Source organism: Vigna unguiculata, chromosome 2 (genome assembly GCF_037176805.1).
Source record: "Vigna unguiculata cultivar grain cowpea cultivar isolate G323 ecotype 2 chromosome 2, ASM3717680v1, whole genome shotgun sequence".
Lineage (NCBI taxonomy): Eukaryota > Viridiplantae > Streptophyta > Magnoliopsida > Fabales > Fabaceae > Vigna > Vigna unguiculata.
In genome coordinates this window covers 4,791,121-4,806,818 of record NC_140793.1, presented here as the reverse complement: position 1 = coordinate 4,806,818, position 15,698 = coordinate 4,791,121, and the positions used below count along the sequence as shown (strand labels likewise).

General features: G+C 40.4%; 1 protein-coding gene across 1 annotated transcript; it reads right to left on the bottom strand.

The window, feature by feature from the left end:
• Positions 1-6,291: 6,291 nt before the first annotated feature.
• LOC146888231 (uncharacterized) lies at positions 6,292-8,174 on the bottom strand. The gene is made up of 2 exons (XM_085670019.1): positions 7,984-8,174; positions 6,292-7,240 (listed from the first exon to the last, which is right to left on the bottom strand). Exons 1-2 carry the CDS (start codon positions 8,172-8,174, stop codon positions 6,292-6,294), a joined length of 1,140 nt encoding a protein of 379 aa, XP_085526145.1.
• Between the last annotated feature and the right edge of the window lie 7,524 nt (positions 8,175-15,698).

Here is a 15,698-nt window from a genome sequence, read left to right as displayed (position 1 = left end):
GGTGGACAGAATTCCGATGGAGACGGTGACTGAGGTGCGAGAAGACCCTCTAGAAGAAATAGCGGAGAGTAACTGGTCGGTCAAGGACGGTTATGGGTGGGTGGCTGCTGATGTTTGTAATCAATCGTCTTTGTTTCGGTGGTCTCGTCTGCTGAATTCTTGCTTAAATTGTACCCTTGTTATCGCGAAAGGTGTAAATAGGGGTATTGTTTCCTTGGAGCGGGTGAGCGCCATTGACCGCGTATGCCACGGGCAAGAGGGGGCGGCTGAGGAGTTTTTTTTATATGTATATGTGTCATTTCTCCCAGCTGCATGTGAGGTTACCGCTGGACGACTTTACCATGGGGGTACTTCATGAGCTCAACGTTGCACCTACACAGCTGCATCCGAATAGTTGGGCCTACATGCAAGCTTTTCGTGTTTTGTGTCAATCACTATATCTACAACCTTCTCCTCGTGCATTTTTGTACTTTTATGACACTAGGCCCCGCCAACCGACTACTTGGTTATCTTTGGTGAGTCGCCCTAGCATTAGCAGATTGGACGCGTTCTCATAATCCTTCAAGCATTTCAAGGACAGGTACTTTAAAGTGGTGGTGAAGGAGGAGGGCATGTCCTATTTCCTTAATGCAGATAGGAATACAAAATTCCCGTTTAGTTGGACGAGAAGCCCTTCTTGGTACAAGGACATGGGCACTGACGAGTTGTCGGCGGTGGATAAGGAGGTGGTGGAGGTCTTGATGAAGTTTTCTGATAAGTTGCCCACTAAGGGTCTAGTTAGGGTTTATAATTCGGTTCACTCGATTATTGATATTAAAGGTATCTGTTTATGACTTAAACTGTATTAATGTTTCTAAGTTGACTTAACCGGGTCTTGGTGCATTTTTGTAGGGCACATGGCTCAATCCGGGAAGAAGAACTTGACACTTTTCCAAACATTGAGGAAGGAGATGGCCGCGAAGGCCAAAACATCTAGGAACACCAATGTTCCAAACTTACAGGAGTCACTGGTTGAGATGCATGTGCATGGCGGCACTAAAAGGAAGGCTGAATTACTGGCTCGACCCGGTAAGGGTAAAGATCTGAAGAAGGTTAGGGCGGCATTGCTTGGGCCGGGGTCATCGAGTGGGGCGAAAGGGCCAGAGTCCGTTTTGATTGAGCTGCCGGAAACGTCTGATAGGAAAGATATCGATATCAATCTTCTGGAGACAATCATCAACTCTATTGACAATATGGAGCCGGATAATCTTGTGAGGACTATGGTGGAATTTGGAAGTAAGGCGTTGATTTTAAGTCGCCGGGTTGGATCTTTGTATCATCGGGATGTAAATGAGGGAAACCGGGAAAAGGTGGAGGAGTTGCAGGGGAAAATTGATAAGTTTGCGGAGGAGAGGGCGACCTGGAAGAAAGAGAAAGAAAGTTTGGAGGAGGAAAAGAAAAGGTTGGGAACCTGGAAGGTTCGATGTTTGGATTCAGAGGGTAAGCTTAATAAGAGGATAACGGACCTAGAGGCGAACTATGACGATTTGAAGGAAAAATATGAGTTTGCTGAAGTGGAGCTTGATGATTTGAAGGGTTGTATCATCCAAGAGCACATCAATGGGTTCTAGAAGGGATTGCGACAGACGACCTTCTTTTATAAGGATGTTGATGCAGCTGATTCTAAGTTTGATGTGAACAAAGATGTGGTTGATGGGCAGCTCGTTAATGAGGCTGAGAGTAGCCCAGAGGAGGAGGTGGAGAAGGAAGCAGTCGAGGAGGAGAAAGAAGCAGAGATTACCGTGGAAAGTGGCAATGACATGGCAAAATAGGAATTTTATTTTTTATGATTTGAAATGGTTATTGATCCTATTTCTGTAATAATTGGTACATTATGTATGTGATACTCCGTACATTACTTTGCTTTTCTTTTAATGTGATTAGTGCTTTGCGTATGTTATCTTGTTTGTCGGATGTCAATAGTCGTGATGTTATGTTTGGCGAACTCGATTGTTTGTTGAGGGTGTTCGACACTGACCATTTACTTGTTGTAAGGGCGAGAAACTTAAACGAATTAATCAACAAGTTAAGGGTCTTCGACCCAAGCCGCTTACTTGTGGTAAGGGTGGGAAACTTAAACGAATTAACAACAAGTTAAGGGTGTTCGACCCAGGCCGCTTACTTGTGGTAAGGGTGGGGAACTTAAACGAATTAACAAGTTAAGGGTGTTCGACCCAGGCCGCTTACTTATGGTAAGGGTGGGGAACTTAAACGAATTAACAACAAGTTAAGGGTGTTCGACCCAGGCCGCTTACTTGTGGTAAGGGTGGGGAACTTAAACGAATTAACAAGTTAAGGGTGTTCGACTCAGGTCGCTTACTTGTGGTAAGGGTGGGGAACTTAAACGAATTAATCAACAAGTTAAGGGTGTTCGACCCAAGCCGCTTACTTGTGGTAAGGGTGGGGAACTTAAACGAATATGAGAAGTGACGTAAAGAATGGTCGTAAAGTTGGGAACCCTTCGTATTATTCATTGAATCTGGGGTGCCTCGTTAAAACCTCTCTGGCCAAAACTCTCCTTAGGGAAAAAAGACCAGGTGAGGATAAAGAGTACACCCAGGGTTACAAGTGTTTAATGTGATACAATACATGTTTTTTACTAAAGTAGAACTTGAGATGGGACACATTCCATGTATTGGGTATTTCTTCCCCAGATAACTGCTCCAGCCGGTATGCTCCTCCTCCAGCGTCTTCACGTATTCGGTATGGGCCATCCCAATTGGCGGAGAACTTGCCATCCTTCTTTCTTGCACTGCTGGCCATTCTCCAAACTAAGTCTCCTTTTATGAACGATCTTGGGCATAAGTTGGCGTTATATTTCCTGGTAACTCTTTGTTTGGCGGCTAAGTTGCATATCTGAGCTTTTTCTCTTAGCTCGGGTAGGAGGTCGAGGTGAGTGGCCATGTTTTGATGATTGTGGGTTGGGTCATATAGTTCTCGGGGCAGGGATGGTTCGCCAATTTCAACGGGTATCATGGCGTCTGCACCGTATACTAGGCTGAACGGAGACTCGTTTATTGCTGATTAAGGGGTGCACCTGTAAGCCTATAGCACTTCTACTAGTTCTTCAGGCCATCGACCTTTGGCGCTGTCCAGCCGCTGGCGTAGTTCCACTAGGATAACCTTGTTTGCCACCTCTACTTGTCCATTGGTTTGTGGGTGTTCCATAAAGCTGGTTATGTGTTTGATGCCTAGACCGGTGTAGAATTTGGCTAGTTCTTTATCTATAAATTGTCGGCCATTGTCGGTGATGATGGTATGTGGGACACCATATCGGCATATAATATCTTTCCAAACAAATTGCGAGACTTGCTAGGTTGTGATAGTGGTTAGTGGTTTGGCCTCTATCCATTTGGTGAAGTAATCGACGACTACTATTAAGAATTTTACTTGGCCTTTGCCGGGGGAGAAGGGACCGAGGATGTCCATCCCCCATTTAGCGAAGGGCCACTGGGATAGTATGGAATGAAGTTGTTCTTGTTTCTGGTGGATGAGGTTGCCATGCTTTTGGCATGGTTTGCATTTTTTGACGAAGTCTTGGCAATCCGCTTCTATAGTCGGCCAGAAGTAACCGGCTCGAAGAATTCTGGTAGCCATGGTGCGTGTGCCAGAATGGTAGCCGCAAATGCCTTCATGCAATTCCTTAATGATATATTGGGCTTGTTCTGCAATGACACATTTGAGAAGTGGTTGGCCATATCCGCGTTTGTAAAGATCATCGCCTATCATGGTATATCTGGCGGCTTTAGCTAACCAAGTTTTGTCAGTATTCGGTGGGGGGTTACCGGTTTGGAGATATCGGATATAAGGAGTGGTCTAGTTGTCGGCTTGGGAATGGGTTAGGTTGTCGGCTTGGGTGTAGGTTAGGTTATGGCAAGTATTTGTGATGGAAGGGGTGGATAATGTATGTTGCAATAGGGATCGATGGCGGATTTTTAATTTGGTGCTAGCTAATTTGGATAGGATGTCAGCTCTGATGTTGTCGGTCCTAGGAATGTGTTCGATGCGAACTTGGTCGAAGGCGGATTGAATGACAACACGGACTAGATGGTAATATTGTAAAAGGGTGGGGTCCTTGTTCTGGAACTCGTCATTCAGGTGGCCCACAGTAAGCTTGGAATCGGTTTTGCATGTTAAGGATTTGACGCCAACCTCGCAGGCCAGGGATAGGCCGACTAGGATTGCTTCGTATTCGGCTTGGTTGTTGGATGTTTTGAAGGCGAAGTGGAGGGATTTCTCAATAAGGATATCGTTTGGGCCTTCCAACACGATGCCAACACCTGCACCTTTCGGATTTGAAGAACCATCTACATGAAGTGTCCATTGGTCCTCTATGGGTCTCTGTTGGAGGTCATTGACGAAGTCTAGGAGGCATTGAGCTTTTATGGGGCCGTGAGGTTCATAACGAATGTTAAATTCGGAAAACTCCACGGCCCAGGACGACATCCGTCCTGCCAGGTCTGGTATTTGCAATATCTTATGAATTGGGTAATCGGTTTTGACAATGATGTTGTGGTTTTGGAAGTATGGGCGCAGTCGGCGGGCTGCGTGTACCAAAGATAGGGCCAACTTTTCCACCATTTGATATCTGGTTTTAGAATCTTGTAGCGTTTTGCTGACGAAGTAAACAGGATGCTGAGTGCCGCCTACATCCTGAACCAGCGCAGCGCTGACGGTGTGATCGGTGACTGTGATATAAACCAACAAGGGTTGATGAGTATCCGGTTTGTAGAGGATAGGTGGTGAGGAAAGGGTGGTTTTCAGCTTTTGGAAAATTTGTTCACAGTCGTCAGTCCACGTGAACCTGGCGGATTTTTTGAGGAGTTGTATGATGGGTTGGGTTTGTTCAGCTAGTTTGGGTAGGAAGCGGGAAATGGCTGTAAGGCGACCTATGAGGCGTTGGACTTCTTTGATGTTGGTGGGACTACGCATTTCGATGATCGCTTTGCACTTTTCAGGGTTGGCCTCTATGCCGCGCTGGGTTAGCATGAATCCGAGGAATTTACCACGGTCGACGCCAAATACGCACTTGTCAGGGTTGAGGCGAAGGTTGTATTGGCGTAATGCGGAGAAGACTGCTGAGAGGTCCTGCGCGTGTTGGTGATGGCTTGGAGATTTGACAACCATGTCATCGACATATACTTCGACACATTTTCCCATCAAATGACTAAAAACTTTGTCCATCAACCGTTGGTAGGTCGCTCCGATGTTTTTAAGGCCAAAACGCATAACTCTGTAAAAATAATTGGCGTCGTCTGTGATGAAAGTGGTTTTGTTCATGTCGGATGCGACCATGGGGATTTGATTGTAACCGGAGTATGCGTCAAGAAAACTGAGGACTTTGTTTCCCGCCGCGCCGTCAACAAGTCGGTCAATGTTGGGTAGGGGGTAGGCATCTCGAAGACAGACTTTGTTTAGATCTGTGTAATCGACACACATCCGCCACTTGTCGTTGGCCTTCTTCACCAGGACTACGTTAGAAAGCCAAGTGGTGTAATGAACTTCTTCAATGAATCCTGCGCTCAGTAACTTATCGGCCTCAGCCTTAGTCGCTAGGCGTTGTTCCTCGCTGAGTTTGCATTTTTTCTAGGAGATATAGCAGGCTTCTTTGTAGATGGATAACTTGTGGGATGCTACCAGAGGGTCTACTTCAGGTAAGTCAGCGGCTGACCAAGCAAAAAGGTCTGTGTTACCAACTAGAACAGGTGTGATGATGGCACGCTCGTCTGAGTTTAATCCGGTGCCAAGGTTGATGGAGTGGTCATTCGAAAGTTCCAAGGGGTGGTCATTCGAAAGTTCCAGGGGGGTGGTCTGTTCGACAGGTTCGAGATGAACATCTCGGCCCACTTTGGGGTCTAGATCGTCACCCGACAGAGCGATCCCACAACCGGGTGGCCGCTCGATGTGATTGGTTTGCTGGATAGGGAGTTGTGGGCGTAGGCTGGCCATGTAGCATTCGCGTGCCAGGCGTTGGTCGCAATGCATGGTGAGGATGTCGCCAGAAGGGGAGGGAAATTTCATGGCTAGGTGAGGGGTGGAGACGACGACGCCAAGGGTGTTGAGCGAGGGGCAGCCAAGGAGGACATTATAAGATATGGGTGCATCAACGATGAGGAAGCGGATGGGAACGGTTTTGGTTTGGGCTCCGTCACGGAAGATGGTGTGAAGGTCAATGTAGCCGCATGTGGATACTTGTTCTCCAGAAAAGCCATAGATTAGTTCATCATATGGGACCATGGTAGTATCTGGGAGTTAGAGTTTCTGATATGTTGCCCAGTAGAAGATGTCAACGGAGCTGCCCTGGTCGATAAGGACTTTTTTGACTGCGTAGTTTTTGATTTCAACATTGATGATCATAGGGTCGTCTTGTTGGTGATCGAGGCCGTGGAAGTCGTAGTCGGTGAAGGTGATGGGAGGCATGCGGCGTCTGTGATGGAAATGGGTAATGTGGTTGATGGATTGGATATGGCGGAGGTGTTTCTTTTTGGCAGAAGAGGTGAATCCTCCACTAGCGAAACCACCAGAGATGGTGTTGATAGTGCTACGTAAGGGAGGGTCGACAGGGGTAACATCAGTGCGAGCCAGTTGGGGGTCTTGCTTGGTGGGTTGGGTAGGGTGTCTATCGTGGCGAGAGTCATGGGGAGGGCGTCTATGGTCGGAGCGAGGAGGATGACGGGCTCGAGAGGGATGATCCTCTCTGTGGATGAAGCGGCGAAAGTGACCAGCACGCAGCAGTTCTTCAATTTTATTTTGGAGTGCTTTGTAGTCCTCTATAGTGTGGCCATGGTTACGGTGATAGTGGCCATATTTGATCATATCAGCATTGGGGGGAGTGGTCGTCTTGCGTGGTGGTGGGATGAGGTCGGCTTGTAAGGCCTCATCAAGGAGGCGGGATCTGGGGACATTAAGGGGAGCATATCTAGTAAAGCGGGGTTGTCGGGGCTCTCGTGGTCTTGGATCAAGGCGGGAGGGTGGTGGGGTGGGGTTGGTGGCGGTGGGTGCATAGTCATTGCAAAATTTGGTGTGAAGGGTCTGCATTTCCTCCATGCGAACATAGTCGGTGGCCCGTAACTTTAGCTCATGCATAGAGGCAGGTGGATGAAGGTAGACGTTGTTGGCGAAGGGGCTGGGTTGAAGGGTGAGGGCCATATACTGGAGAATCATTTCCTGGTTGAGGTGTGGGGTGCGAAGGGCAGCCTTGCTGAAGCGATCGATGAATGCCCGAAGCGGCTCACCCTATTCTTGCCTAATGCCGAGGAGGGAGATTGTAGTAGTTTGATGTGGGCGGCTGCCAACAAAATGAGTTGTGAACATGTGGGAGAGGATGTCGAAGTTGTCGATAGAGTAAGGTGGTAGGGTTGTGAACCATTCGAGAGTGGGGCCTTTGAGGGTGTTGGGAAAGGCTTTGCAGAAGACGACGTCTTGGGAAGTGTATAGGGCGACGTGGGTGATGTAGACCTTAAGGTGTTCGTCGGGGTCGGTTTCACCAGTGTAACGTTCTAGTGTGAAGGGTTCCCACTTGGTGGGAAAGGGGTGTTAGCGATAAAGTCAATGAAGGGATGACGACGTCTGGGTTAGTGGGGTGGGAGTGGATGGGGGGAATGGGATGGTGGACAAGGGTGGGAAAGGTGGAGGTGAAGTTGTGAGGGGGGATAAGGGTTGTAGGGAGGTAGTGGGGGTTGTAGGGTGGTGGGTATATTGTAGGTGACCTGAGTGATGGGGAGGGTGGCGGCAGGGGTGGGGGTCGCGGTGTGCCCTGGTAGGGTGGAGGGGAAGTGAGTGGGATGGGTTGAGGGGATGGGTGTTTGTTGAGTGGTGGTGAAGGTGTGTGAGGTAGGATTGTACTCGCTTTCTTCTTCTGTGGGCTGGAAGGTCGGGGACCTTACAGCTTCATATGCCTCTTTGGCCTTTCCCTTTTGAGTGGGATCGACCTCGATCTTTCACCTGAGGCGAGAGTTTTCCTGTCGCAGTGCTTCCATCTCATCAGCACTTCGCTTCTTCAGATCAGCCAACTCCTGTTGCATCTTGGCTTGATCGTCTAGGATGGCGGCCAGATCCGGAGTGATGTTAGCGGGTCCTGAAGGGCCAGCGTCAGCTTGCTTGTTAGCTCCAACTCTGCTACGGGTTGAAACCATCTTCGGAGAAAAACAGGTAGTAAATTGTTATCTCGTGCCCCACGGTGGGCGCCAATTGTTCCTGCAGAGAAGAAATAAGATCAGTTAGGCCCAAGTATCACCTTACCCATATCCGCTATCTCCTCGGTTGGCTTCTTCCCCCTTAGCATATATCAGCTTGGACCCGGGAAAGGTTACTTCCGAAGCTTAAGTTAGCCAAAGCTCTCAAAAAGTCAAATCAGGTGATTAATGGAGTAATAAATGCGTACCTTTAATTCATGGGGTCCATGTATATTTATAGATTATTAATTATGTATGACCATTCCATGGGTCGGGCCCTGGCTTGAGCCATAGGTGGGCCTGGGCCTTGGCCCAGGCCCTTAGTCTGATTATTATGGGCTTACTGAATTTTAGGAGTGCTTTGATTTCATTAAGTATACCAGGGTGGTCGGCATAGGCCGATTACCTCTTTGGCGGCTCGTGCCGCTATCACTAATATGTGGTCTTAAGCTGGTATTTAGTGTCTTAGATTACCGGTTTAGGCCGATTAGGATTAGGTCAGCCTAGGCCGGTTACCTGAGTAACTTTGCGTGTAGATATGGTGGACGTTTATTATTATTACTTGGTCGAATTGGCTAGGTGTGGTACACCAGTCCCCCAGCCTTTGCCGATATAGTTATGTCGGTAAAGGATGATATGTGCGGATATGCCAGCGAGGCCGGCTAGGTGTGATACATTTTTAAATTGTAGTATCATCATTTGGAAATTTATTCTATTAGTTGAGGATCCACTGTGATAACTGATAAAACACAACTTTCAAATTTAATCAAACGAGAATTACTTTCTCAAAAGACATGCAGTTATTATGCACATTTAAAATTATTTACTTTCTTCCATTATTCTTCTATTATACCACACAAAATCTTTATTCTTTTTTTTTACTTCTTTCCATTACCAGGAAACAACAAAAATCATTACCAATCCATACTCGCTACAACAACAATCTTTGTGTTTATCAAAATATATGCATCAATGAGGTTATTACTATTTCTTCAATATTTGTATACCATTACATATACATTTAATGTCTCATAAGTAAATAACAATATCCAATGATATTTTTTAGTTCTTTAAAACTCAACAATTTATGGACCATGTCTTCTACAAAGAATTAAGAAGACTGCTTCAAAGGTAAATAAATATTATTTTATTATTATTTATACATATTTCAATTGCTACATATATATTAACAATAATATTTAATTTATTTAAAATGCAGAAAAGTTGAAACACATCCTAAACATCAATCTTTATTTGGCCTCCCAATTAAAGAAATGTTTAAGGATGTAAATCTATGATACTTTCATTTACTAATTTTTTTCTACATCATGTATATAATAAATATATATTTCAGTTGTTTAACGAATGTATATTTATAGACACCAACTAAAATAGTTTGTATATTTATAGGCAACTACCATTGACTCCATCACATATAGCTCATTAACCCCAAATCTTGATCAAATGTATTAAATATTAGTTCATACACAATCTTACGTATTAGTAATTTACTACTTTCTTTTTCAACCAATCTACGTATACCCATCATAAATTATCATTGATTATTCTTAATATTATACATATAGACACAAAAAAAAAAGCTAACACAGGCGCGGCAGCGCCTATGTTTTCGCTAGTAATAATAATAATAAAAATAATAATGATACCAATAATAACAAACTAATGATAATAATAATGTTATGCTATAAATATTAACATCAATGTTAATACTAAGGTCAATGTTAACGATAATAATCTATAATTATACATAAAAATATACATCAACAACAAAACAAATTAAAAAGACAAATAATTGAAATATGATTTCGTAGTAAATAAAATTAAGATGTGTGCCTAACTATAATGATAATAATAATAATATATGTCGTAGTGATAATAATAATAATAATAATATTAATAATACAACAACAACTACATATATAAAGATACACATTTTTGTGTCCTCTTTTGATTTTACAATTTTATCATCTTAGTTATTATTTGTTAAATTTAAATAATCATTCATAATAAAAAATTATTTGTCAGTTTTATCATTTTACTAATTTTAGTAACTATTTTTTTAAATCAAATAATTACACAAATATAAAGATAACATGAACAACAAAACAAATAAAAAGTGCAAGTAATTGAGATATGATCTCATAGTAAATAAAAGTAAAATGTGTGTCTAAGTATAATAATAATAATAATAATAATAATAATAATAATAATAAAATAATCATAATAATCATAATAACACTATAATAATATCACGTAGTGATAAAAATAATAATAATAATACAACTACGGGTATAAAGAGATAAACATCTTTGGTGTCTTTTTTTTGTTTTTTTAGTTTTATCCTCTTACTTATTATATTTTAAATTTAAATAATTATTTATAATAAAAAATATTTTTTCAGTTTTATTATTTTACTAAATTTAGTAATTTTTTTAATAAAAATAATTGTTCAAATGTAAAGATAAATGAACAACAAAATAAATACAAAGGACAAATAATTGAAACATATTCCCTACATAGTAAGTAAAAGTAAAATGTATATCAAATCATAATAAAAACAATAATAATATTAATAACTATTATAATAATTATAATTTTTATTTAATAATAATAATAATGGTAACAATACTAGTAATAATATAATAATAAAAATAATTATAGTTAATAGTAATGATAATAATACTTATAATTGATAGTAATAATGATAATAATTATTATAGATGATAAAATAATGATAATAATAATTATAATTAATAATAGTTGTAATAATAATAATAATAATAATATTATTATTATTATAGTTAGAGTTGATAATAATAATAGTTATAGTTATAATTGATAATAATAATACTATAAAAATAAAATAATTATAGTTTATAATAATAATAATAATAATAATAATAACCAATAATAATAATAATAATTATTATTATTATTATTATTATTATTATTAATAAAAATAATATTAATAGTAATAATAATTATGGTGGTGAATAATATAATATTTTCATAATGCCAATTTTTTAAATTAAACATGATAGTAATTATAATAATAATATAATAATTATAATTCTTAATAATGATAATAATTATTAATAATAGTGATAACAATAATACTAATAATAATACTAATAATTGTAACGTCCCAATTAAATAGATAAATCCCATTTAAATAAAACGCCACATACATAAATATCTACAGAGTGCGAAGATTTGGGATATGAAGTACACAATACCCCAAACATATCCTTATTACATTAAAGAGGCCCCACACGGCCTAAACAAAATATACAGGAGAAATAATTATACTAGGTCTTGTACAAACAAGAGAATCATAACTAATAAAACCCTTCAATGATGGGCCCCATAGTGGACCCAATACTCGTCCAGTCCATCAAGCTGTAGCATTCCTATCATCATTACCACTGCCAGGGGTTCTCACATCTGCTCACATCAATAAAATTGATGATCATCGCAATAGAGAAAACCACACATAACATACAAGCAAGCGAAAGGGTAAGCTAGTGTAAAGAAATCTTATATCACAACAGTCAACATGCAGTTTCAAAGTCAGACACAATAACAGACATTCACACATAAATTACCAACTCATTTGAGACCCCAAGACTTGACTATCCGGATACGTAAAATGAGGCACCACCACAAGGTAGTGGAATTACGTCCTAGCAATGAGGCGTCACCATGAGGCCTTCGCGGAATTACACCCTTACAAGAGGCACCACCACGTAGCCTTCGTGGAATTATGTCCTAGCCTTGAGGCACCACCACGATACTCGCATGGAATTACGTCCTTATGTTGAGACACCACCATGAACTCTCACCACGACGTTTAGGGAATTAAGTCCAATAGGTGAGGCACCACCAAGGACTCCTATTAGGAGAGTCCATGGGATTACGTTCGACAGATGAGGCGCCACCAAGATCTCTCACTACAAGGGTCATGGAATTACGCCATACTCACACTTTGTACATGTTTCACCAACCAATCAGACAATTTCCATAATACTAATATCATGTATAACAACCAATCATACAACTCATGCTTTCCAACTCATACACAATGAAGCAACATATCATTTACATCTCAACCTCATATATTAATCAAGGCATCATCCCTCAAACTTTTCTAAGCAAGATTACCCTCGCTCAGAAATGCAGACGAGTCGCCTGAGCGACCATTCGCAAAAAAAGCTTGGGCGAGCCTCTATTAGTCTCGCCTGGGCGAGGCATGCTCGCTTGAGCGAGAAAACTAGTGCCCGCCACGGTTCCTTCATGCAGCAATCACCCAAACACAACCCCAAAAGCTAAAACGGCATTCTCATCAACCCATGGTAGCATATAGACCATAAACATCATACAATAGCATTAGAGCAAGCAGAAAACGAACTAGACACACAGATCCTAGCTTCCCTTACCTGGAAATAGCTAGAGGAAGGGTTCAACTCCAACAGCGGGGATGCAACAGTTCCAGGAACAGACAAACAAGTTGGAACAGAAAAGCGGAGCGAGTTTTTAAAATGGTTTACCACGAAACCCTAGCTAGGAAAACGAGCATACGAACGGAAAAGGAATGAGGAAGTCGTAGAATACTTACACGAATCCAGAAGACGAAGCTAGGCTCACAGGATCAAGATTAGGGTTAAACCCTAGCAGAGCTCTTAGAGAGAATAGGGAGCGTGATGGCTGCGTTTTCTGTAGAGTGAAGGGAACAGGTGAGACTAGGGCAGATTAGGTCTGTATCCTCTTCTTGGGCCAGTCCTTAGGCCCAATCGATTGGGGCAACCCTTAAAATAAAAGGCAGAAAATAAATGGGCCTTACAATAATACTAATAATAATAATAATAATAATAATTTTTCTAGTACTTCTTTTCTCGTATCAATAATATATAATAATAAAATTAGTATATTACATATTAATATTATTAATAACAGTAATAACTTTATTACTAAAAATGTTAATAATACTAATAGTAATAATATATAATAGTAACATGTAATAATAATAATAATAACATTATAATATTATTATTATTATTGGTTATAATTTTATTACTATCACTATAAATAATATGTATAATAATAATATTAATAATAATTACAATTAATAAAACTTATAAAAATATTATAAATAATAATATTATTTATAATTAATATTGTAGCTGAAACCATAAATAAATGAAAAAATAAAAATAAATTGACTTTTGTAGGATTTGAACTCGAGTCCTTTTATACCAGAGTTTTAAAATGACAAAAAAAAAGTAATTTTTAGGACACTTGTCAATAAAAGACAATGGGTAATGTAGGAATTTTGGTAGTATCTTCTTTTCTTAATATGTAATAGATATGATGAGTGACATATTTTGGTGTTGTATTATGTGTCTTAATACGTGGAATAACCTACTTGAATGGGTCTTTGACACATCATTTAAATTTCTCATTGTCCAATTCACGTATGATACTGTCGCAACCGGAATCGCGACGAGACAACGAACCAAAAAAGAAAACGTGTTGGAAAAGAGATTTGGAGTCAGCATCATAGTTATTTTTGGAAAACTATGGAAAACCATAAAATAAAGAAAGTCTGCAAAAAACTAGATTTTTGGGTCCAAAAGTCAGTTACACGTAGGGAAGGTGTTAACAACCTATAGTGCCCGCCAAAGGCGGTACCCTTAATTAAACATGCAAAGTTGATGTGGTTTTCAAAACATTAATTTTCGCCAAAAATAATGAGACAAATAATACTAAAAAGAAACCAAAATATTTTTTGTTTTTTGGGTCCGACAAGGATTGAAGTTGGTCCTACGTATTCTCATTCAAAATGAGAAATCAGGGTTACGTAGTTCTTTAAAAGATATTTGGAAAGCTATTTTGAGAATGATTTTGGATTTTGTAGAGGTGAACCTGACAATGGCTGACCTTGCTCCTACGTATCTCACACTAGAGAATCAAGGATCACGTAGTTCTTAAAAAGACTTTTGGCTGGAATTGTTGATATTTCTATATTTTAAAAATATTTATATATTTTTTGAGTTTTTGAACTATTTGAAAATAAGTGTGTCACACGACACTAGCGGTCGGACAAACACTAAAAGAGAAAAAGAAAAAAAAAGATTATTTTTGGTATTTTTGAAAATGAGTGTCACACAGTGTGGGCGACCAGACAGACACAATAAAATGAAAAAGAACATTTTTTTTTATTTTTTAGATTTTTTTCTATTTTTTGTAATTTTTTATAATTTTCAAATATAGTTTTTCAAAAAAAAAACATGCGTACAAAAGATGGGACAAATAAAATGAAGGTAAAAAAAATGCATGAAGGGTATAGGCATAAAACACAGTAGGGTGCAATGAGTAAAAATACAAGAAGGATATAAATTGTGAAAATTGGGGTGCAGCCAGCAAACAAAGTTAGACCCAAAACAAGACCAACAAAAAACACGGGGTGCGAGATTAACAATTATGGTGGTGCACGAAGTAAAACATGAAATAAGTGTGGTAGGGGTGCAAGATTAGTAAACACTAAGGGGTACTCACAACATAAAATTAAAACAAGGGTGCGAGATAAAGAAAAAAGGGGTGCATAGAGTAAAACATGAAACAAGTGTGTCAGGGGTGCTCACAGCATAAAATTAAAACAAGGGTGCGAGATAAAGAAAAAATGGGGTGCGCATAGTAAAATGTATTCTAACCCAAAGTGAAATAATGGAAGGTGCAAGGTACAACTATGGATTGGGTGAAAGGTGCAAAATATGGTTAGCCCATCTTCTTCTAACAAAAATAGAAAATACTAGGTTATCCCATTCGCTTTCTTCAAATCAGAAAGGTTCTTATTCAACCTTCACGTCTAGAACCTCTTCCCACAGAGAACCATCCTCTGATGCACCTCCAACGAAATAGCCACCATCTTTGGTCGCCGATGGCGCAGTAGTCAACGAAGAACGAAATAACATGGCACCTCTCTCAACTTCACAATACACAAGCCACCACTACAGCCCCAAAGTCACGATCACACCAGCTTCCCGGTTCGTTAGAGCCGTCGGCGACGACACTAAACCCCACCAGAAGTGTCGCCAGCTTCCACGGTGCTCCAAGATTCTCGAACCTCTTCTCGCGTGAGCCACACTGAGTTTGGAAGCTACACCACCGAGCCTTATTGTCGCGCCCCCATCTGTGATCTTTCCTTCCTCACTGTTTTGATTTTGGGAGTTTGGATTGTTGTGTTTTTGTTCTTGTGGTTGGGCCTGATGGTTGGGCCTGATGGTTGTGCAGGGTGTTGAGGAAAGAAATTATAGCTCTAAAATTGAATTTGTTGTTCGGTGATGGAGGTCCGTTAATGGCAGTTTTGATGCAGTGTGTGATTTTTGTGTGATTGTTTCCCTACGGAAATGTGAGTACCTTACGATGGTGATACGATGGTGATAGGAATTGTTTTAGTGCTTTGTT

Bases quoted from the DNA above. Each gene is read 5' to 3' on its own strand.
- LOC146888231 (XM_085670019.1), bottom strand. From the start codon at position 8,174: ATGGTTTCAACCCGTAGCAGAGTTGGAGCTAACAAGCAAGCTGACGCT. The intron at 7,241-7,983 runs GTGAAAGATCGA...CGATCGCTTCAG, and splicing joins CAGGAAAACTCTCGCCTCAG to CAAGGCTGCCCTTCGCACCC.